Below are 25,574 nucleotides of genomic sequence, written 5' to 3' on the forward strand. Positions count from 1 at the left end.
AGAGGGAGAGAGAAGAGTAGAAGAGGAGAGCGGAGAGAAGGAAGGGGAGGGGAGGGGATGGGAGAGGAGAGGAGAGAAGGAAGGAGAAGTGGGGAGAGAGGAAAGGGTAGAGGGTAGAGAGAGAGAGATGCATGAACAGAAGACAGATAGATACCAGGTGAGGAAGTCTCGACGGCACAGAAAACCAACAGACACCTGGGCCTAAAAAGAAGGACTCGACAATGAATGAATGGAATCCCAAAATCTCTGTAGATGTTCATTGAAATGAAAAATAACCTAAATTTTTTAAAAAAACATATTTATGTATTTAATTAATGTATAAAATAATAAAAATTAAAAAAAAAAGAAGGACTCGACACAGCTGAGTCCCTGATTTGGACTTTTAAGACTCCAGAATTGTGAGAAAGTAAATGTCTGTTCTTTGGAGCTAATGTTTATGGTATTTGTGTAACGACAGCAGTAGGAAACAAAATGAGGTTGGAATAATTAATAGTTATTTGTGCAGCATCTACAGAGGTGTCTCGGTTTCCTTCACGAGTGCCCTGTATACCCCAATGCACAGTTTGAGGACCACAACCACATACACGAGTCCACTCCACTGATCTTGTTCCAGGTTTTCCAACACCCAGTGGGACTCACAATCTACGGCTTTGCATGCCTCAGTGCAATATGCGAGGAACACACTCACACTGATGGCAATATTTATATTTATTTTTGCAATGTCTTGGATAAAAATCATTTGAACAATGTTGGGTAAGGTGTTATTCTCATAAAAACATTTTTTCAAAAGAAATGTCCTTCTAGTTTGCACAAAAGTTAAAATCTCATGCTTAAATTGAGTTAATCACATAGAGAACAGAACACACTATCAGAAGCCTTGCCAGGCAAGGCCAGAAACGTCACTAGGTCATTAAACTAAACAGTCACACAGTACTAGAAAACAGACTCAGTAGTAAAATATAAAAATCTACAATTATAAATATAAATTTTGTCCATGGAGACACTAGAGCATTATTTACAGTAAGTATCAGATTATTTCTATTTTAGGGGGCTGCTGCAGCTGTCAAATGCTGAATAGCATGGAGAACAGAATATTGTATTGATAGTCTACAATATTAAAAGTTAAATTTCTAGAAAACCTGATGGTTGCTACAAATACAGCTAGAAATCTGACAATAAAAACAAACATGTTTTGCACAGTTGAGGATTCCTACTACCTATAAATTGAGATTTTCTGTTAAAATCAATACAGAAAAAAATTACAATTCCATCCTTAGAAAGACTGTAAAACGCAATCATTTTAGTTCAAACAGAATAAGTGAATTACAAGAAGTCTTGCAAAAAAAGGCACACGTTATTAATGTCAATTTGGCAGCACAATCCTACATTGTGAAAGTTACCATCAGGCGACAGGAAAGGAACAGAGAACAGAAGAACTGGATTGATTTTCCCATCTAATTGGAGAAGAGGAAAATGATGCTCCGATGGGGCCTCATGTGATCCCTTTCAGGGTCAAACTAAAGACTCCAAGCTCTCGGCGATGTTTCCATCTGGCAGGGCTGTGCCATTGCTCTCGAGAGAGGTGGAAGGGTTCTCTTCTTGCCTCGTGCTCACGAGGCTGAGAACGGCTTTGTAGAGAAACTGGTACTGCTCCTAGAAGGGAGAGAAGAGGAGGCGATGAGTACCCGGTGAAGACACACTGACGCAAAGTGGACACATGTCGCAGCCACAGTCCACGCTGCTGACGGAAGGGCAGGAAAGACTTCTGCAGCAAGGGCTTTAGTACACTTTATACTACTGTCTCTGATGGATTAAAAACAGCTTTTGAATTAGTCCACATTCACCTGAAAAGTGCACACCCATGTTTATTGTGGCTTTGTTCGCAATAGCGAAGAGCTGGAGACAACCCAAGGGCCCATCAACAAAAAATAACCTAATGGATAGAGAAGTTGTGGTATATTCACACAATGGAATATTATGTACCATTGAAAAACAAGGAACTCAGAAAATATTATGCAAAATGGGTGACCCTGGAGAACATTATGCTTAGTGGATTATCTCAGTCACAAAAGGACAAATACTGCATAGGGCCACTGTTGTAAAACGGGACCGACATTGGGGTTGAGAGAAGACAGAGAATCGGGGAGGAATGATGTATACTACATTCAAACAGATGAGGGAGAGAACTGTTGAAAAGGGATATATGACTGGGTATTATTTTCAAGACAGGAGTCCAGAATGAAGGCTGCATAGTGGAGTGGACTTGAGGGGAGGGATTGCATAACAGCAAAAGAGTTTTTCTTTTACTTTTCAAGGAGAAAAGTGAATTAGGGGGAGTGGGGTGGGCAGGTAGAAAAGTACAATAATGAATGATTGGAAACCCTAAGTCTCTGTAAACTTTCATTAAGATAAATTAATTAAAAAAGTCCTTACCACTGGGCCAATAGGCAACATTTTTATAATTAAACATTAAAATAAAATATATATAGATATTATAGGGAGCTCTGGTGCCCTAGTGGTAAGTAATTGTACTACAATCCCGAAGGCATGCAGTTCATCTCCACTAGCTGCTCCACAGAAGAAAGACAGGCAATCTCCCACGCGATTACCAGCCTCTGAAAACCCACTGGAGGGTCTGCTATGGGTCAGTTCCGACATGATGGTACTCAGCAACATGATGATATTCCTCTTATATGGTACCAGTGAGTGGATTCTGAATCTCAGCATACCACATGACGGAGCGGAACTGTCCCATAATGCCTGCGTTTTCTCTTATGGAGCCACAGCGTGAACGAATTAGCAGCTGTGCTCTAGGTTCTTCTACCACTAGGGTTCAGTTCCTTGGAAATAAAGGACTCTTGCCTACACGAAGGACTCAAATGATGATGTGATGGAGTTCTATTAGGGATTTCACACCTGGTGTGAAAATTCTTTGACATTAGGAACCTGTGATTCACTCCTAAGTCAGTTTCCAATTTCCTTTTCTCTCGAGAATTTGAAACCCCCTGGAATGGTCTATTTATGGAGATGGTTCAGAGGAGAAGACATTACTAGATTGTTGTGTTATTTTTGTACCATCAAGTCAGAACCAACCTGTAGCTGACCCTCTAATGGGTTTTTGGAGGCAGTAAATCGCATAGGAGGAGACTGCCTGTCCTCCTGGGGAGGAGCTAGTAGATTTGAATTGTGTGCCTTTGGGATTGCAGAGCAGCTTAGAGAATCCATAAAGAATGCAGGCCTTATACAAGATCCATAGTTTATCACATGTACCAGATTGGTAGGTCCCAGGCTGTGCTCTGAGTAAAGGTGAGGCACACAGCAAAAGGCAACAGGTCTCATATCACAGATGTCAACCCAAGACAAGGAGGCAGGCAGTTTGGAGAATGTGAGTCAAGGACTAGCATCATGGCAGAAACTAACACAGGAGGGTGTCATGTGAGCGGCTCCACCTTGATGTGCATTTGTGACATCTGCTTTAATCCTGCTTCTGCAGAGAGTCAGTTCACACCAGACAAACTTGATCCAACTCACCTGGTCCAAATGAGACCTCCCCGGGGATCCTCTGAAGTGTAAGTAAGCAAGGTCACCTTGACCTCCAGCCATCAGGTCTGGGCTCTGAAGGTGGGCTTTGGAAGGCCAGGAGATGAAGGGGGCATGGCTTCCACATCCACCCACACCTTCTTCCACTAATAAACTGCTGATCATTTTCCTATTGTCCCTGCAGCCTTTCTTTTTTTTAAAATAATAAAACCTTTCCAATCACCATCCCACTGGGGACCCATCCCTCCAGTGGTGTGGAGGCCCTTTCTTACTTGTCCATCTCCTCTCCATTTTAAAGAACTCAAATATTAGCCTATGGTTTATTTTAGAAATGCAATTTAGTTTAGGAAATAAGTGAAGAGTTCGAGCTTTTAAGTCTTTGGAATCTGCTGTCTGAGCACAGTCTTTGGGTTAAAAATATCCATTTTAAGGATAACTCATATCTGCCCTTTAATGTTATGTAGCTTTGCTAGGCCTTCACTTTGAAATGACTGAACTAAGCCCAGCATAATTACACATCCCTCATCACAATCTCCTTCACTTATGGCAACAGAAACTTTGAAATCATTGAAAAGGCTTTGTGCCCTTTCTTTCACTAAAACCAAACTAAACCAAACCAAACCACACTCACTGCAACTGATTCTGACTCCTAGAGACTTTATATGACAGGTGTGTGCGTAGGTGGGTGCGTGTGTGGGTGTACGCTGAATGTGTCCTGGAGCTGTGACTCTTAATGGGAGCAGATTGCCACAAGCTTCTCTCAAGGAGAGGCTGGTGGGATTGAACTGCCAACTTTGCATTCAGCAGCTGAATGGTTTAGCCACCGCACCACCAGGGTTCCTTTCTTGCACTAAAGTAAATCTAAATATGCATCATTCACACTTGTCCTGATTTACCCACAAAGTAAACTGAAAGGCACACTTAAGGAGCTCATCTCATTGGTAACGTGGACACTGGCTGTGGCCTGTAAGACTAACGAGGGTGTGAATTCTTGAAAAAGAACTTTTACTGAGAAAAATCTGACTAGTTAGCACTTCTACTGACGATAGTTTCCAGTCTTAAATTCCAGGTTTGTTGATTCAGTTCATTGAGTGGAATGACTTGAAATCCACCTTGAAAACTACACTGCACTAATATTCCCCTCCAGTGCAATCTTTCATGATACAAGAAAAATAGTCTCTGAAAAAATATGTACTTCCAACAGTGGCGGTGCACTATTACTTACAATGTCAGCAAAGACTCCTGGCCTCATCAGATTGATCATCTTGGCCACCTGGTAAACATCCATGGAATTTTCTTTTTCTAATTGGTGCATAAGGGTTGTCAGGGCACAGAAAGTGCCTGCTGTCACTCCGCCGTGCCTTGTAACAAAGAGAAGGGACAAATCTCCATTCAGAGTCATGAAACGCTTGCATTTGAAACTCACAGAGCATAGTTTTGACAGTCTGGCAGTGAGAGTCACTGAACTCTTTAAAACACTGTCACTCCAACAATCCAGAATAAGAGCTGCATAGTAAAGTGGCTGGGGGAGGGGGATTGTACAACAATGAAAGAAATTTTTTTCAAAGAGAAAAGCAAACTAGGGGAGGGGTGGGCAGGGAGGAAAATACGCAACAATGAACGAATGGAAATCCAAGTTCTGGATAAATTTTGGTTAAAATCTAAAAAGAAGATATTAATAAATAAAACACCAAAATAACCCCCAAAACATTGTCATTCATTGTACATAGAACCATGGTTTAAGTTGAAACATAACTAAGGGGTCACTGTTTTAGTAAGGAGATACTTCATAGAAGTTTGACACTTGCTTAAGTACTTGTTATTTTTAGGTTTCTTGCTGTTTTGTGTCATCAAGTCATCTGTGACTCATAGTGACTCTATGTATCATAGCTCTGAAACCCTGCCCTGTCCTAAGCCAGTCTGTCTCCAACACACCTACCCCCATTCTCCCAGTCACTGAGTCAATCCATCTCATCCAGGGTCTTCCTCTCTTGTACTGTCCCTCCACCCTTTCAAGCATGATGTTCATCTCCAAGAACTTGTCCCTCCTGGCCACATGTCCCAAGTATGTGAGATAGAGTTTCATAATCCTTGCCTCAAAGAAGGGGCCTGGTGTCACCCTCCCCAGGGTAGTTCTTTTGGTATGTTCAATACTCTTCTCCAGGACAACTCAAAGGCATCAATTCGTCTGTCATCAGCAGTCATAGTCCAGCTGTCTGATACATAGCAAGTAATTGTGAAGACTGTGACCTGAATTAGGTGTACCTAGTCTCCAGACTAAAGTTGCTCTTTAGGATTTTTGAGAGGCCCTTGAGAGCAGCCTTCCCCAGAGTTATTAATCTTTTGATTTCCTGACTGCTGGTGCCAAGAATGTTTATTGTGGAGCTGAGCAAGCTGAAATTGTTAACAACTTCAATCTCTTCTCAGTTTCTCATGGTGCTGTCAATTGGCCCAGTGGTGAGAATCTTTGTCTTCTTGATGTTGAGCTTCAATCCATACTGTACACTGGGGTCCTTAACCTTCTGCAGCATACATTTTGGTCCTCCTCAGTTTCTGCAAGCAAGGTTGTGTCATCTGCATAATGCAGGTTGGTGAATCTTCCTCTTATCCTGACGCCGCATTCCTCCTCATAGAGTCTAGCTTCCCAAATGATCTGTTCTGCATATACACTGCAAAGCTACGAAGACAGGATGCTTCCCTGACACACTCCTTTCCTGATTTTGAACCATGAAGTGTTTCCTTATTCTGTTCTAAGGACTTCTTCCTGGTATAGGTTACGTTTGAGCACAATCAAATGTTCTGGGATTCCCATTCTTCTCAAGGTTAGCCACAATCTTTTGTAATCTACACCATCAAATGCCTTTGCATAGTCAACGAAACACAGATAGATAGTCTTCTGGGACTCTCTGCTTTCAGTCACAATCCATCTGATGTTGGTGATAATGTCTTTAGTGTGACAGCCTCTTGTAAACCCAGGTTGCATTTCTGGTAGTTCTCTGTCATTTTTGGATAATCTTCAGCAAGATTTTGCTTACATGTGATATCAGTGATATTGTTTGATAATTTCTACACTCTTGTCAGGTCATCCTTTTTTGGAATGGGAACAAATATAGATAGATCTCTTCCAGTCCAGTCCAGATTTCTTGACACAACTTGGTGAGCACACCCAGGCTAGCATCTGTTTGTTGGAATATGTCAGTTGGTCAGTCAGCTTCATGGCAAAGCCTTTTCTTTTTATATTTCTTCCAAAGCTGTAGCCTTTCATGGAAGCAGAGTGCTACACCTTTCTCCTAGGAAGTGGCTGGTGGGCTTGAACCCCTGGTCTCTTGGTTTGCCGCCAAGTGCTTACCCACTGCACCATCATCGCTGCTTCTCAATGGTTAATCCTTGTGAAAGACCAAATGTTGAAACAATGGCTTATCAAGAAAAATGTTCTCAGAAAAATACCCAAGAGCAAATTCTTACAATCACATAAGAAGATTTCCAGTCTTCTGTCAGAATTGCAAGTGTAGATAAAAGAATATTCTGCATCAACCGTCCTCATAGGAACAGTAATATAGCCAGGAAAAATCACTGCAATTGCTTCAGAGCATTGGGTCAGAAAAAACCCCACAGACACTACCTTCTACCCTTATTCCAGCAGGAAGAATGTGGAGCTTGGAACTTACTCATCGTGAACAATCATGGGCCCATCCCTGCTGGCGGCTTCTTCTTTGATAAGACTTATGAGTTCAAAAGTTTTACTGATGGAGCTATCAGGGTTTGGCCACTTGGGACACTGAAAATGCCTCACTTCAAGGACGTAATCATCCTGGAAGAAGAAAGAAAGACGTTATAATTTTAAGAGAGTAACAGTGGCCAGTAAGAGCTTATCCTGAATGGAGTCAAGAGGAGAATGAGAGACGATGCCAACGTACTAAAACCAGATGGCATGTGTGAATGAGTAGGGTCACAGAAGTAACTCCCCTCTTTGTGGAAGGGGGAACCCACCTTTGCTATTGATGGATTTACTCAGTAAATAAGATGTCAGATAAAATATTGTAATATCTTTTTTATTTTTTGTTTATTTACAGGTAACAAAACAGTTGCTGTTTCCCAACGATCTTCACATGAAGCATTCAGGAAGTTAACTATGCCTTCATGTTGTTAATCAGTTCAAACTCACATGATAACTCAACTCAATACTGCTGAGTTGGAGCTGACTGCCTAGCGGGTTTCCCAGATTCTAAATCCCACGGGAGGAGAGCGCCCATCTTTCTCTGGAGATGCTGCTGGTGGATTAGAACCACCCATAGGTGTGACCTGTAGGTTAATAGCACATCTCCCTGCGGACTAGGCCAATCCATTACCGTCCGCACATTTTTCTATCATTCCTAACAGACACGCAGCACAATCTCTTAAAATCCTAAGAAGAAAACTTCGCTGGAGTTTCATACCCTCAGATAATGTTCCAAAGATGTGTTTATGATGCCAAATTGAAATGACTGAAAGAAATCTACAGTGCTAAAATTTGTTTCTAAAACAACATTCACTGATGTTGAGTTGGTCTGACTCTCGGCAAACCTCCACTGGGTTTCTGAGCTTGTTCAGGAGCTTGTCCATGAAAAGGTGGGTGGATTAGAATGTTCTGGTTAGCAGGCCAATACAGTAGGAACACTGCCCTAGATCTTTTCAGATAGCAGCAATACTAGGGTTCAACTATGGGAAGATATATGTGCCTGGCACAGAGTCAGGAGGGTGAAGATTTACAGTGCACGGATGTCAAATGATCTGAGAACAAGAAGAGATGCTATTACTCATGGGGCATCACAAACACGCAGGGACCTTTGTATTCTTCCTCTGTCTGTCCCTCACTTTTCAAATAAAAATATAAGGCTGTTTCTCAAGGCCACATAATTTACCTGGGAGGATGTGATTTTGTTTTATTCAAGTATTTATTGCTATTGTTGTTGTTGTTGTTATAGGCCGTCGAGTCGTTTGCGTCTCATAGTGACCCTATGTACAACAGCCCTAAACCCTGCTCTATCCTGCGCCAACCGCACTGCCTCTGACACACCCATCCCGATTACCCCAGTCACCGAATCAATCCATCTCATAGAGGGTCTTCCCCTCCTGCGCCGTCCCTCCACCCTCCCAAGCATGATGGCCCTTTCCAAGGACCTGTCCCTCCTGGCAACATGTCCACATTATTAATCTATCATTATTATTAATTTAAAAATAATGCTGTCATTCCAAAAGTCTACAGAATAGTAAATCTTTACACAAACACACACACACACACACACACACACACACACACACACATCTCACCAGTTCAGAATTATATTCAAGTGAAATGCTCAGACTACTACATTATTTAAAGGGGTTTTGATTGAGAAGATATTCTAAATCTTACAAGCCATTATTAGTAATTGCTCAACATTTTAATGGATAATTACTGACAAAAAATTTAGATGGGTGATTGGTAGACAAGGGTTTAGAACAACCTTAGTTCATTGTTCTGTACATTTTCAGAGAATTTCTCCACTCATCAATTCATTATATATTAGCAAAGAGCAGAAAGTTAGCCCTAGTATTTCCCCCATTTTACTTAGAGAAGGGCTCTCTTATGCATATAACTATATGAACTAGTGAATTTTTTTTTGCATTTATTTTCAACATAGGCTCTATGAACACTTATCTTGTAGTACAAGAGGATTTAAAAAAAGTGTATGTGTGTGTAGAAATTAGTAAGGGTGTGATTTAATGGTGAATAATGGCCTAATGATTTTGAAAAGTTAAGTGAAGAGGAAGACAATATTGGTTATTTGGGTAGTTGTTGTTAATCAATCTCAATTTGTAAGAAATACAATCCCTTCTTTTTATTTGTAGGAAAAACTCCTTAAATTAGCATGTATTTAACATGTATTTAAGATGGAAATCTGGCCAGCTAAGTAACATACCTGCGTAGCTTCTAAAATAAAGTCTTGGATTATAAGCTTTTCCTCATTAGAGAGACATTTCTGTTCTTCAGCCATAAGAGTCACCTTGAAGCTCTCACAATTGATAGGCTCATCTTTATTCGGCCAATAAACAAATTCATCTTCTGCCTGGAGAAGGAAAAAACAGCAAGTCTAGATTTTACTAAAATATCTAATAGGTCAGACTGTGAAATAGAAGTTAATTTGTTGCCATAGAAAATTCAACTCAAAATTTTCTTCAGATTCTGAAATTGAGTTTGAAACTACTTTTGTGTCTTAAAACAGAATGACACAATAAAATATCAAACATAATAACCTTGGTTATTGCTTCACTGACTTCGGACCTTGGTTATTGCTTTATTATTATTTTTTTAATTTATCATGAAGAATGGTTAAGTTTGTTGCTTCTTTCTAAGAGGAGAAGATTCAAATGGTTCAAAGTGCTGGGCACTTTTCTAGACTCACTGGGAACGGTCAGTGCAGCTATGGTTTTGGGCTACTGCAGGTTTGCTTTGAGACCGTCTCAGGAAAGCAATTCACATTCATTTTTTGTTTTCTGGTACATTATATAAATTACATTTGCAATAGATGCTGGTTTGTTGAGTATTCAGTAGCATTATAAAGCATTCTGAAATACTGTGAGAATGATGAACTCTGACAGAGTTATAAAGTAGACACATGCTGTTGGAAAAAAGGCACCTATAGACTTGATCAGAGCGGGGTTGTCCAAAGTCTCCCATTTGTTAAAAACTCAATCTTTGAAGCACAAGAAAATGAGATGTGCCTATATAAATTATAGCTAAGCAGTAAATCTCAAATTTATACAGATACAGTATCTAAAGGTCATAATAATTTTATTTACTTTTAGAATTTTTAAAATATAAAGAAAATGGGATATTGCTGAGATTTTGAAGCCAAAATAGCTTTTTACATACTAGGAATTCACCTTATTCCAAATAGGTCTCTCTTGTGTACACACTACAGAAACCTTACAATGAGTTATTTCATACTTTTAAAAGCACCTGACATTGAAATGAATGCTGTAAAAATGCGTATGAAGGCTTGAATGAAAAACCAAGATGCTTTGTAAATTTTCACTCAAGTAACAATTTAAGAAAGGCATCTGAAGTATCTCCATTCATGGTTTCAATTTTCAGTTTCTCAGCACTGTCACAAAATACTAAAAATTCAAGCTAATTTCAATCTGCATTCATTTAAAAAGATGCCATCCAAGAATTTCAGATCTGGGACGTTGTGGATCTGGCTTAAGCTCAATAATGCACAAGGTTTTTCAACCAACAGTATGTGGAAAAGTAAGAACCCCTTCACTTGTTTGTATTGTAGACTTCCAGTTACAGTTTCTGTTGTGACCCAGTAGGAACTGCCCTCTCAGGAACGTCTGAGAGGTGATCTGAGGGACTGACCATGTTTTGACCATCAGGAAGCATAACCACGAGCTGGGCGTTGTGATCCCATATCATCCTCCAGAAATCCCTGATGGTATGGAGCAAAGGATGCTGGGTGATGATGAATTCATTGCTTTGATGATAACCCTACAAAACCAAAGCAAAGAGAAAGAGATCTTTAACTCTATGACTGGAAGTCAAAAGAAGCTTTTGTGTTTCAAAAGTGCCTATAAATAATAATATCACAGTTCTAAAATGAATATATGATTAGGCATTATCTGTATGACAACAGCCCACAGTTAGAAATATATCACCGAAAAGAGGACTGCGGGTGGGAAGGGAGGTAGGTAATTGTGCAGCAGTGAATGAATATTTTTTTTTAAAGTGAACTGGGAGAGGAAGGGGGTAAAATGTGCAGGAATAAATGAATGAATGAAAATCTAACTTCTTTGTAAATGTTTGTTAAAATCACAATTAAAATAAAATTTTATTTGTAAAACAATAATGTGATAACTATTACGAATGTTAACTGGGCACTTTGTGTACAGTATTACATACAATATTGTTTTCCTCCTCTAAAGTCACTTATTCCTGGCAACAGTGCTATGAGCGAGGACCTGTGATTCTAATTTTTTAGATACTTAAAATGACGCTCAAAAGTCAAGTGTCCTTTACGGCTGTTACCTCTAGGGGCAGACTTATCAAAATGGATTGAGAAACATCTCCTACACTGATGACACAGAAATCTACATGACAGTGTTAGTTCTCGTTTTCCACATCTCCTTAGGTTATCTGGTCCCAGTGGCAACACCAGATTTCTGAGCTCTTTATAGGTTCTTGTGTCCAAACACTGCTTTCCTAAGAAAGAATCAGGAGAGCGTTGTACATTGTGCTGCAGGAACCTAGAAACTACTGTCATCGTGTTAATCATGATGGGTAGCATCATGATAGATGGTGAAGAGATTGAGATTATTAACAGTTTGGGTTTGCTTGGCTCCACAATCAACACTCTTGGCACAAGTAGCCAGGAAATTAAAAGACATATTGCGATGGGAAAGTCTGCTGTTAGAGAACTCTCTAAAGTCCTGAAGAGCAACGATGCTACTCTGGAGACTAAGGTGTGCCTGATACAGGCTATGGTCTTTGCAATCACTTGGTATGGGTCAGAGAGCTGGACAATGACTAGGGGAGATAGAAGGAGAATTGATGTCTTTGAGCTGTGGTGCTGGAGAAGAGTACTGAATATAGCATGGACTGCTAAGAAAACAAATTCATCCTAGAGAGGGTTAAACCAGGCTGCTCCTTGGAGGTAAGGATTCTGAAACTTTGTCTGACAAAGCAAGGAAGGACCAGTCCTTGGTGAGGGACGTCATGCTTAGGAGGGTGGAAGGACAGCACAGAGAGGAAGACCCTCTATGAGGTGAATTGATTCAGTGATTTGGGTAATCAGGATGGGTGTGTCAGAGACAGTGCGATTGGCACAGGACAGAGCCGAGTTTAGGGCTGTTGTACATAGGGTCGCTATGAGTTGCAGGCGACTCAACGGCACAGAACAACAACTTACTAAAAGTTCTTTTGGACAGCCAAAAGAACAAATAAATAGGTCTTGGAGAGAGTTCAGACAGAGTGCTTTTTGGAGGCAAGGATGATGAGGCTTCGCCTCACATACTTTGGACATATTGCTAGGAGGGGCTGTTCCTTGGAGAAGAACACGATGTTTGGAAGGTGGAGGGTCAGGAAGGAGAGGAAGACCCTCAACCAGGTTGACTGACACAGTGACTGCTGCAGTGGGCTCTAATGTATCAAAAAGTCTGAGGATGTCACAGGATAAGACAGGATTCAGATCCAGTCATAGGGTCGCACTTGACTCAATGGCACCTAACAACAACAACGTACTAAATATCATGGCTTTTCTAGCCTCTTCCACACTGGGGCCTCCCAGACCCCATTTCAACCTCCAGGGTTCACATAAAATGTGGATGCATTTTGGATACCACTGCCATCTTTGTTTTATGACTATTTCTTAACATTTGTTTCCTGAATAAATAGAACCGTGCTTTTTGTATGGAGATTGGAATAATGTCATCATAAACCAAGCTCTGTGACTGTTAGAAATAGTAACATAGGTTATACACATTCACTCTAGACGGAAAGATCTACATGGTAGGAGGGACGTACGGCATTTTTAGACATTTGGGTATCCAAATGATACCCAGTTAGTTGGGTGAGAACTTCGTTGCAAAATAGGATGGTAATGTTGCTGTGACTTTGATGAAAATGCCATGTCCAGGGCTCTGCTCAGGAAATCAGCCTTGCTTGATGAGAAAAGGGAATCTCTTAGATGAACGAGTGTGTGTTTCAAATGATATGTTTGGCTTCCCATACCTATTCATCTTACTTGAGCTTTCTCTAGATCCAGAACGCAAAAACCCAGCAAATAATGCTATCTTTTATTGTCGCCTGGGCTGTCATGCCCCACATCTCTGAACTGGTGCTGCCCTGGCCACAATCACCCCTGAAGCAGCCCACTCTGGTTTGGGTTCTGGATGCACTGGCAAGCAGGTTGTCTCCCTGGTAACTTCTCGGACTTACCATGATGTAGGAGGCATTGATGTAGTCTGTGCCTTCCCCGCTCAGTGATGAGATGCCAACCCTTGATCTTTCCACTAAACACAGAATAATCATTGTAAACAATCATGTTATAGCACTGCTCCCAAACTGCAAAACACAGCTATAATTCTCAAGCTGAGTACTCTTCATTGTAACGTTAATTATTACACAAATTACACTGTAAATGAAACTTCAAGTGTTGATGGGTCCTTGTTAACAATCATATTATGCATAGCAAGGCAAAACTAGAAACACTTGAACCCAGCACAGACCAGCACAATAAAGTGAATATTACAATAAAGTGAGTCCCACAGTTTTGGTTTCCCATGCATATAAAGTCATAAATGTTCCAATACTGTAGTCTACTAAAAGAGTCCTGTTGTAGTTAGCAGTGCTAACGGCATAGTTTATAACATGTTGGGCTGCCAGCTGGAATGTGTGGCTCAAATCTACCAGCTGCTCCAAGGTAAAGCTTTAGGGTCTCAGAAACTCGATGGAGGGTCACTAGTATGAGTATGAATTGACTCAGCAGCAGTAGGCTTGGTTGGAATTTTGTAATCTGTGATATATACAACAGCATGATGAAAAAGTTTGAAATACTGGGAAAATTATCAATATATGACAGGCAAAAAGTGTGTATAAGCTGATGAAAAAAATGGTGCCAATTGTTATGCCCTGGCAAGACAGAATCGACTCACAGATGACTCCCCAGTAGGTTTCAGTGACTGTAAATCTCACAGGAGGAAATTGGCCATCTTTCTTCTGGAGAGCAGCTAGTGGATTCAAACCACATGCCTCTGGGCTGGCAGTACAACTCTTTACCTCTAGGCCACCAGAAGACCAATAGACTTGGACAACAAATAGTTGTTATAAGCTTTCAATCTGTTAAAAAAAGGCATTGACTCTGCAGAGTGAGATAAAGAGAAGTGCTGTAAAGTGGGGGATGCCTAAATGTCTCATTAGCCCTGGAATCTGAAAACTCTTGTTAAAGTGCCTACAGTACTTTTATTACAATAGGGAAGTTTTTGTTACAAGTCAATAAGCTACCGGGGATGATGGAGGAAGTTCTGTTCTTCTCCCTGTTGCAGTGTTTCAGAGCTGTCGAGTAGTCACTCTGCTGGATGTTTGATTGGCTCAGGAGCTGAGAAAAGAGACCACACACACACACACACACACACACACACACACACACACACCCTCAAGTTATGTGTCAGTCATCTAAACATGTAATCCACCCCCATCCACAGGAACACAATCACATGACCCACCATAATATGGAATAAAGACATATTTGACCGGTTTTCCAATAATCCTTTGAAGTAAAACCTTGTTTTATAAATTGCCTGGTGCATCTGTGTTTTGTCCCGGAAGAACTGAAGGAAGTAGAGAACTCTCTAGCTGGGCTCTCCGAGTCTCTGAGTCTCAACTGCACATCCGGTGAAACCTAAATTCTCTGCTTGGTGATTTTTGGGAGTCAGAGGGCCAGGGCTGTAGGAGGGACATGAGTGAAGGGAACACGCTCTCCTCCAGTTCATCCCCTCATGACAGTGAGTGGGAGAAACCGGGGGCGAAGAAGCTATTGTTCTGTCCTGGTCTCCTCTAGTCCACAGGTTTCAAGTGAGACACAGAATCTTCCACAGAGAAACAGAATAGTCTGAACCACAGCTCTTATGTTAAGTGGTTTGTTTTTTTCCCCAAGTCAAAAGAGTACTTATCGAGCTTGTATTATAAGTCCTATCTGTTCATTCTGTGATATTGTGTGCCTTCCTTTCCAGGACCAGGTTCCTATTGATAAAAGTTGGTCTAGAGTTTCTGAGAACTTTACTTTTAGCTACTCAAAACTAGGGTCCTCGTTGAAATTGACTGTGTGACCCTGCTCCCTATTGTAAGGAACAAAGATGGTTCGTTCAGATACAAAGCCTTTGTGCCAACAACACTCTCAACTCATCTGAGGAGCCTGGTAGATGCCAACGGGAAGATGCAGGAGCGTTCGATTCTGTTTTGACAACCAAGAGGCTCCTGAGGGAACTCACCTTGAATTGCTTCTCTAGCTTTGTTTTGCCTGTGGGTCCAGGAATGAGGAGAGCATTGACATAGGCGTGGATATGACTGTCTGGCACTTCTGTTTCTTTACTAAGTATGGCTTCAACCAGTGCATCGTGGATGAAGACATATTGCTCCTGGCAAAACAAAGGTGAGAGAGAACATTACTAAGTTCTCCTCATAGGCTTTTAGGCACAAAAGCCACATCTTCCATTATCAGATCACAAAGATTTGACAAAATAGCAGAAAAACTCAGAGAACTGTTTTCTGAACTAATAAGTTAGAAAAAGAAAGCAGTCCATGGAGAAAATAAGCTCGTTTCTTCCCTCAAGTATTTATGTGCTGCTCATTGACATTTGTGGGTGGGAGGCAGGAAGGGGTGGGGGAGTAACACCATGCCTTCTCTGCTCATCCTTCAACCCCGGACACGATCCCACAATCTACACAAGGGTTTCTATATCTCTAGTGGCCTCTCTCTTCTGAATCCAGCTCTCACTCTTGCCCTCCTTAGGCTATCATTAACAATTTTATTCAACTATGCATATTGTCAGGGTCTCTGGGTGGTGAATCTGGTTTGCACCACCCAACAGCAGCATAGAAGATATGCTTAATAACCTGTTATCATAAAGCTTACAGCCCCAGCCCCATTCCTCCTTAAAAAAAATTAAAAAAATGTTACGGATTAATTTTTCTCTGTAATACATGGGACCACCAGGATTGACATGGATCTTTTGGCCGTGAGCATTGATTATCTTTAATAATTTTCTTTATTTTCACGTTCAGGACAGTTCCTTGTTCCTATCCTATGAGACTGTTGATGGTGTTGTTGTTCATGTTGATGACATGAAGTTTTGTTATTGATCTCACTAAGGATGCAGTTGTACTTGACACAAAGCACAAAGTTTAATAAAGATTTATTGCTCAGTCAACTAAAAGAACTCTGTGGATTTGAATGAGTATCTTTTCATTTGATCCACAATCCCATTTGGAGATGGATGAGTGTGGTATGAAGAGTTTAATGTTCAAAATGGCTTTTCCTGCCCTTGACTTTGTCACGGGGATGAGGAGGAATATGTGAATAGGCTGTGTTAGCCTATCCGCAGGGGATTTGCCACTAAATTGAGCAGATTCAGTGGCAGATTTTGAGAGCCTCAGTGGCGGCAAAGAAGATGCAGGTGCGCAGTGCGTGTCCTTAGATTCTTGTGCCAACTTGACCTACAGCAGCAGCAGTAGCGGAAGCAGAAGATCAGAGACCCGACAGAAGAGGAAGCTGACCTTGGGACTACTATCCCCCCCTAAAGCCGGAGCTAAGAGACCTTGCCCGAGTTTGTTGGAGGATTAGGGGCAGGGGAAGAGCCATAATTGGCAGGATTGAGAACTCAGTAACACAGATTTAAAACTGCAAGGCTCAAGGCTGAGTTGCCTGTGAGCACATTTTGTAAGTTGTCTTCACTGAACGATTGTATTCTGCTACTAGTCTGAATTACAGCCTTTTGACTTCCCCAATATGGTTCTGTGGGGTCTGTAAACTATCACATTAGATTTTAGACCCAATTTTTTACTGTATGTATCACAACACACTGTGGCTGACTCTGAGAAGAATGGAAATTCCAGAACACTTGATTGTGCTTAGGTGAAACCTATACTTGGACTAGGAGGCAGTCATCAGAACAGAGCAAGGAAACACTGCATGGTTCACAACTGGGAAGGATGTATGTCAGGTAAGTGTCCTATCTCCAAACCTTTTCAATCTATAGGAAGAACAGATTATCTGGGAGGCTGGGCTGTATGAGGAGAAATGTGTCATCTGGATTGGAGGTAGACTCATCAACAATCTGCATTATATAGATGAAACTGCTTGCTGAAACTGAGGAGGACCTGAACTGTTTGCTGTAGAAGGTCAAGGACTTCAGCCTTCAATAGAGATTGAAGCTCAATGTCAAAAAGACAAAGGTTCTCACCACTGGGACAACTGGCAGCATCAGGATAGATGGTGAAGAGATTGAGATTATTAATAGCTTTAGTTTACTTGGCTCCACAATCAACCCTCTTGGCATCAGCAGCCGGGAAATTAAAAGATGAATTGCATTGGGAAAGTCTGCTGTTAGAGACCTCTCCAAAGTACTGAAGAACAACGATGTCAGACTGGAGACTAAGGTTTGTCTGACTCAGGTAACCGTCTTTGCAATTCCTTTCTATGCGTCAGAAAGCTAGACAAGGACTAGAGATGATAGAAGGAGTATTTGATGCCTTTGAGCTGTGGTGCTGGAGAAGAATATTGAATAGCAGGAGTGGCATCATTTCCTAAACAACATGCCTCTGGAAACACTATGAACTTTGATAAATGTCGATAGATGTAGAGGGGCTTCAGGCCTTTTTTTCATAAGGTTGCTATGAGTCGTGCTCAACTTGAAAGCAAACAAGAACAACAACATGACTGCTAGGAGAAAAACAGGTTCTCCTAGAGAGGGTGAGACCAGGCTGCTCCTTGGAGGCAAGGATTCTGAAGCTTTGTCTGACATTCTTTGGACATGTTGCAAGGAGAACCAGTCCTTGGAGAGGGACGTCATGCTTGGGAGGGTGGAGGGACAGCACAGGAGAGGAAGACCCTCGATGAGATGGACTGATTCAGTGACCAGGGTAACAGGCTTAAGAGTATCAGAGATAATGAAGATAGCACAGGATAAGACAGGATTCATTCCTGCTGAAGTAGAGAAGAGAGCTGAGGAACTGTTGCTTATCGGGTCACTATGGGTTGTATTCAACTTGGTGGCACCTAACAACAACAAGGGGATAGAGGGAGCTCTGGTGACTGAATGGTAAGGAGCTGCACTGCCACCTTAAAGGCAGGTAGTTCGAGTCCAGTAATTGTGCCGTTGAACAAAGATGGTCAATCTCCTTCTGCGGGATTTATAGCTTCTGAAAACTGCCTGGAGAGTTAACTATGGGTCAGTTCCAACTCGACAGCACATACCAACAAAATAATATAAAGGGACTGAGACAATCTGAGTATAATTTACATTTTCTTTTTTTAAAAGAAAGAAAATCAATCCATTCATTTACCACATGTGTAAACCTTGAATATTCTGTTAGGATGAAGGTTGACTGATCACTTTTTATTTCTTTTCCTAATCTCTGTCACCTGTGTAATTTAAAACATATTTCTCATTTGATCATGAAACAAAATTAAACAGGTCACCAAAGACTTATTGCAGAGCTCAAAAAACAAACCCATTGGAATTCAGTGACTTCCAACTTACTGTGACTTACAGATCAGAGTAGAATTGGCCCATAGGGTTTTTAAGGCTAAGACAGTTACAGAAGCACTCATCCACAACCCCTTCTCACAAGACAGAGGGTGGGTTTGAATAGCCTGTCAGTCATTATCCACACACTTTAATCACTGAACTACCAAGGCTTGTAATAAAAGCTCTTTCTGGCCCATCCAGCTTCAGTGTTCTAGTAACATTCTCCAGCTTCAGGTGAATCAAGGTCTCCTTTTCAGCATACCTCAGTTTGCACCAAGTAATTTCTTTGTGAACGTATGTGTTTTAAGAAGCCAAATATGTTGACAGTGCCTTCGTGGCGAATCTGTTGCAACATACTGTCTATCACAATGTATGTGCCTGTTCTTCCAACGCCAGCACTAAAGAGAAGGAAAAAAGAGAAAGAATTCAATGTCATGCACAAAGTAAACCTGCACAGAAGGTACTGTTCACTGCAGTGCTAATTAAAATCGTTTCCTTCCCAAAGCAAAAGAGCTGCACCATAAATAATTTAGTGATATAACCCTGTGAAGAATTTTAGCAGGTTAGTATAATGCCTCAAACAACAAATCAAGTTTCTTCTTAATGCTCTTTTATTCTAGGGTATGATGGAAGGGGAAGAACTGTATTTCTGTGAGAGATTTTTTCCCCTTTCCTATAAGGATTTTTATTCTTCATTCTATTGTATACAATGGAAATACTGTGGAACACAGCATAGCCAAGAGACATCTAATCTGAGAAGAATGGAAGCATAAGCTTCACCAAATTCTGAAAAGGAAAGGTCCCTAGCTTTGCACTGCCAGGTAGACATGTTTGTGAAGTTTCCGGCATAAATGGGAAAAGGAATTTGATCGGGCTTTCAGCTGAAAATATCATTTCAGTGAGATCACAAGGGAATAAAGCATAACTCTGGTTGTTTCTAAAGGGCCATTATCTATTGACAGAATTCATAGACATGGCTTCTTTTTCTCACACTTGGACAAGTAGGACGTGCAGCACTGGAAAATTAGCACCTGCTCTGCACAATAGCCCAGTCCTTCTCCACTTGCTAAGAAACAATTCCTGACCTTCACAGGTTTTTCTCCTGCAACATCCTGTTTTCCTCGGCACATTGTTGGACTAATCGATTTAAAAGCTCAAGATATCTCTCAAATTTGATCCGAGGACAACTCCCGAGGTAGGTAATTAGAATGTATTAGATAAGCTGTATAGCAAGAGGAAACACTCACATCTACGGAAAATACAAATGCTACTTTGACCAAAATGCGGCCGAGAATGGAACTACATTTTTTTGCAGCTGTAAAGGTTGGCACATAGTCAACATTGTACATGCTAATAGCTACTATTATTGTGCCTGAAAAGCATTCGATTGAAACATCTAAAATTGTTTTCTTGCCTTTTGAAATCATTATTTCTATTCATCAACCCAATCTTAGAAGTTAAGCATTTGGGCAAACATGAATAGATAACACATTCCTTGTAACAAAAGAAACATCATAAAATATGAAAAGGATTCTAGTTCCTAAATGATTAACACAATTTAAAGGCATTTTGATGAATTCCTTATACTCTATGTGCTCCAATTCTCAAATGTAAATGGTACTATAATACGATACAATATTACATTCTAGCACGGGGTTGTGCCTTAAGCATTTTTATGCCATGGAGTTATATGCTGTAATAATTGTTGTTTAATGACAAAACATTGTCCCTTTTGCCTCCCACGTTAATAAGTTGAAATTCAGTACAATGATAACATAGACTAATATTTTATAAAAATATTAGGTTCTAGGAAATACTGATCAATTTTGTTCTGAGTCTGGTATTTCCCAGTGATTACAAATGACACAAACAAAAAACAACAAAGAAAAGAAATCATTGCTGTTGAGTCAAGGTCTGTCCTAACTCACAGCAGCCCTATAGGACAGAAGAGAATGGTCCCATGGTTTCTGTAGCTGTCAGCTTTTTAAAGGGAGCTCTGGTGCCCTAACAGTAAGAAACTGTGCTGCAATTCCAAAGGCAACTGGTTCAAATTCACCAGTTGCTCCACAGGAGAAAGATGGGCAATCTTCTCCAGTGCGATTAACTGCCTCTGAAAACCCATTGGAGGGTCAGCTATGGGTCAGTTCAAATTCAACGGTACACACAACAACAACAACAACAACAACTGTTTTTATGAAAGCAGATGGCCATATCTACTCCCAGGGAGCAGCCGGTAGATTTGAATTGGCAACCTTTTGGTTATCGGTTGCGTGCTTGACCCCTGTGCTACCAGGGACCATTTCCAGCAGCCAAGCACTTAGGAAAATCAACATAAAATTTCATCTCCTGCACTTTATGAAGCCATTCCCATTTTGGTAAAGACAGTTTCATTGATTATGTTTTTTTCTGTGGTATCACACATTATGAACTCACTGTCAATTAGTTGGCCACAATGCACAGTGACCCGATAGGACAGAGTAGAATGCCCCCATATAGGATGACTATGGCGGAGATCTTTACAGAAACAGACTGCCATATCTTTTTCCTGTGAAGTGGCTGATGGACCTGAGCTGCTGAGCTTTCATTAGCATCCAAAATACTCCACGAACCACAGTCAGGACTCCTTTCAATTGTGACTGCTGTTGTGTACTACAGAGTAGGGATCCGATCCACTCACAGCTGACCCTCCAGAAGGCTTTCAGAGGCAGTTAATCACATGGAAGGAAACTGCCCATCCTTCTTCTGCAGAACATCTGGTGGATTCGAACTGCTTGTCTTCAGGATTGTAGCGCAGCTCCTCGCCACTAGGCCACAAGAGCTCCCTTCCATCATGACAGGAAGTTAAAAACAAATCTCCACTCACCTGCAGTGAACGACGACAGGCCCTACTGCATGACGCTTGGCATATGATGCTTTCCGCACGAAGGTCAGCACCGGCAGGGAGTACTCTGGTACACCCATGTCAGGCCACTGAGTGTAGTGATACTGTGTGACCACCCGCCCACTGGGCCGTCCTTTCTGGGAGCCCTGGAAGAGTACACATAGCTCATAACAGTGACACAAAAACACATACAGAGTTCTAAAACACCCACTCAGATTCATGTAGCTTGATAGAACATCGACACAAAATTCATGTGATAGTACTGATTCCTCTCACATACTTAGTGCGTGTTACCAGGAGGGACCAGTCTGCGGGAAAAAGATATCACGTTGGGAAAGGTAGAAGGTCGCTGAAAGAGAGTAAGACCCTCCAGGAGATAGTTTGACCCGGAGACTTCAACAACGGGCTTGAGGGGAATTCGGGATGGGCAGGGTTCTGAACTATGTTCAAAATGCCACTACAAGTTGTGTGTCAATGTGATAGCACTTCACAACTAAGCTTTGTTGTTATGATGAAGCCAAATATATATATATATATATTGTCATTGCTGTGTTTTGGTTTTCCTTATTTAAATTTCTGCTTTTTTTGACATGGGTATTGGGATCATGTTTGGGCTATTTCATGCAGTTATACAGTTCACTGGGCAGGATTTCCTGTTGAGCTATCCTGTCCACAGACCCATGGCCACCATGACTCACCTGTCTCCAAAACACTGGTTGGTACTTAGAGACTCAGAAAAATCTTTGGGACTTATGTTTAGCTGGGATTAGAACTTTCAATGCCTTTACTTGGATTTAAATAGTAACAAGTTATGGCTGTCTAAAAAATGGGTGATGGAATCATGACAATTACTTGCTGATGTCAATAGTGGGTACATATAATCTCTTGATTTACCTTTTTGATCTTTGTGTTTCTGAGAGTAAAGTTCCTCACAGTGTAATAGGCAAGCACTTGAACACTCTTCTGAGTGACCAGAAAGTTTCCATACTCCTCACTACCTTCGGCAGGCCAGTACTGGTCACATTTTCTCTGCAAAAGATCAAGTGAAGGTGTTATTTCCAGATTTTACATGTTCAATATAAAAGTTGTCTGTGAAACCAGTAAACGACTGAGACAGGGACTGTGGTGGCGGGATTTTGAAGAACGGCTTGTCTATCTATTGCCTTCAACCTGACCACAAGGCCAAGTGAAAATGTATATGTAAAAGGACTCTTTGAGGCTCCACTCCCCACCCTTTAATTCACTGAAATCCTGTTGATCAATATCTTCAACATCATCAACAGCTGTGAGAACAATGTAAAAGAGATAGCTAACTAGACTAGTGAGAAGATGGCAAGATACAGCCTGACAGAGCCAGACAGAATCCTTGGGAAGGGAAGCTGAGCATCAGGAAACAAGAAGCAAAGAAAGCAGTGCGTGTCCTTTGGGACCAGGGAGTCGTGTTTTGCTGTTGACTGAGAAGCTGTCTGAACTAAGGGATTGTGTCTTGCTGTTAATCTAGTTGGGGACTTTTGTTTATTGTTTTTTTGGTACTTTCCTTGTGTGATACCCTTTGTGTGATATTCTATAAAGTCTAAGGGGTCATTTGCAATGAACTTTGGACCTTGTGATTAACAGAAGTTGCAGAAGTGGGAAGGACCATGTCTAACCTTAGAGGGATCAGTTTTATACTGTCATGTTCCTGATGGGGACAGCTCCCCTTTGACTATGTAGAGGTTTGACTCGGTGGTCCCCATTTGTTCTGCACTTGTTCTTTCCACAGAGACAAAAATGGTCTTCTTCACTTTTTGAAATACTTCCTTTCCTTAGTAAGTGATTACAGATTGGTTGTACAGGTTCCAAGAAATGGGATTCTAGAACTGAGATAATGCTAGATTTGAGATAATTTTAGTCCCAACTTGGTATTTTCAATTGCTATATATTCATATGAAAGATGGACAATTAACAAGAAAGATAGTAGAAGAACTGATGCTTTTGAATTGTGGTGTTTGGAAAGAGTATAAAATAGATCCTTCTAAAGAGCACAGTCCTTGGAAAGGGCTATCATGCTTGGAAAGGTAGAGAGTCAGTGAAGAAAAGGAAGATAGATACTCAAGGAAATGGATCTACTCATGAATGAAACAATGGTCTTAAGGAGGCAGGCTGTAAGGATGCCACAGAATCAGGCAAGGTTTAGATCTACTCTACAAGAGGTTGCTAGGAGGTGGAATCAACTTGATTGTACCTGATAATACAACAACAGTTTAAATCTCTCCCTTTAAGGTAAAGAAACTGAAGCAAGGCAGGCTAAGATCCTAGTCAATGGTTCATATCCTATGAACTAAAAATCTATTTTATTCTATGTTGCATTGTAAAGAATCTCATTAACTCTTCTTATAGCATGAATCACACATTTTAAAAAGATAGCTTGATTAGACGGCCAACACTGTGGTATAAAGAGACTGCTTAAATACAGCCAGAAATGCACAATCTGGAGAGGACAAAATGGAATGGGACCTTCTAAAGACTAAATCCGTGTGCACATCAAAAATATTTTTCCAAGAGAGTGAAAAGAAAATCTACGGACTGGGAAAAAAATATTTGGCAATATCATTTCAGACAAGGGTCTCATATTAAAAGTTTACAGAATCCTATAGGGTCTCCACAAGAAAAAGACTGATAATACAATTACAAAATGAGCAAAAGACATGGAAAGAATTTTCAGAGGAAAATACTCAGATGGCCAACAGATACATGAAGCAATGCTCAAAATCACTGGCAATGAGAGATACAAATCAAAACCACAATGAGGTACCATCTCACTAAAGTAGCAGTGGCAAGGTTTAACAGGACAGCAAATAATAAATGTTGGTGAGGATGTGGAGAGATAGAAACTCTTGATACACTGTTGGTGGGATTGTAAAATGGTACAACCACTCTGGAAGGCAGTTTGGCGCTTCCTCAAAAAGCTGAACATGAAATTCCATATGACTCAGCTCTTCCATTGCTTGGAATATACCTGAGAAAATGAGAACTGAGGCATGAATGAAGATTTGTACACCAATGTTCATAGCAGCGTTATTCACCATCACAAGAACATGGAAACAGCCCAAATGTCTAACCACCACCAAATGAATTAAGAAGTTATGGTACATTCACACAATGGAATACTACGCAGCATGCAGGAGCAGTGATTTTATAAATCACCACCTAACTTGAGAGGGCCTGGAGAGCATTATGCTAAATGGATTAACTCAATTCCCACAAGAACAAATACTATATAAGACCATTATTGTAGAACAATGAGGATCCAAGGGGGAGAGCAGAAGGGTGAGGATGGGTGGGATCTGGGGTGGGGTGGCTCTTAATCATAGGGTCACATAATTTGATGGGTGGAGGGAGGGGTAGCAAAGAAAATGGGAAAGATCTGGAGTGAAAAACAATGTATACTAACGAAGTAAACCAGTACAAAATAAGCATTTTATTTAAAAAAAAATAAAAATAATACAGCTTGATACCGAATGCAACGTTTTCAGTCAAGAAGTTACTCCACAACCTCGCCAGCATTTATTTAAATGCATTGTTAAATTTTGCTATTTTGACTGGGGTGAGATGATATCTCATAGTTGTTTTAATTTGCATCTCTCTTAGGGCTAGGGATTTTGAGCATTTCTTCATGTGCTTGTTAGCCATCTGAATGTCGTCTTCTGTGAAGTGCTTGTTCATATCCTGTGCCCATTTTTCTATTGGATTCTTTACCTTTATCTTGTTGTGGTGCTCAAGTATTTCATAAATTCTGGATATAAGTCCCTTATCTGATATGTTATTACCAAATACTTTTTCCCAGTCAGTGGCCTCCCTTTTTTCCTTATGACTCAGGGTGAAGTCTCTCTCAGGGAGGAGTGAG

General features: G+C 40.9%; 1 protein-coding gene across 1 annotated transcript in view; it reads right to left on the reverse strand.

The window, feature by feature from the left end:
- Positions 1-1,512: 1,512 nt before the first annotated feature.
- The window catches only part of PTPRZ1 (protein tyrosine phosphatase, receptor-type, Z polypeptide 1), a 158,262-nt gene continuing 134,200 nt past the window's right edge, over positions 1,513-25,574 (reverse strand). The window contains exons 20-30 of the mRNA XM_006901805.1: positions 22,583-22,717; positions 21,671-21,834; positions 19,070-19,205; positions 15,550-15,696; positions 14,564-14,657; positions 13,499-13,572; positions 10,925-11,053; positions 9,483-9,629; positions 7,209-7,351; positions 4,766-4,901; positions 1,513-1,653 (exon numbers count right to left, since the gene is read on the reverse strand). Of these exons, the coding sequence (XP_006901867.1) occupies positions 1,513-1,653; positions 4,766-4,901; positions 7,209-7,351; positions 9,483-9,629; positions 10,925-11,053; positions 13,499-13,572; positions 14,564-14,657; positions 15,550-15,696; positions 19,070-19,205; positions 21,671-21,834; positions 22,583-22,717 (1,446 nt within the window). The remainder of the gene's footprint in view (positions 1,654-4,765; positions 4,902-7,208; positions 7,352-9,482; positions 9,630-10,924; positions 11,054-13,498; positions 13,573-14,563; positions 14,658-15,549; positions 15,697-19,069; positions 19,206-21,670; positions 21,835-22,582; positions 22,718-25,574) is intronic.

This window comes from Elephantulus edwardii, unplaced genomic scaffold, assembly GCF_000299155.1.
Source record: "Elephantulus edwardii isolate Elephantulus edwardi_28Jun2011 unplaced genomic scaffold, EleEdw1.0 scaffold00345, whole genome shotgun sequence".
NCBI classification, from domain to species: Eukaryota; Metazoa; Chordata; class Mammalia; order Macroscelidea; family Macroscelididae; genus Elephantulus; species Elephantulus edwardii.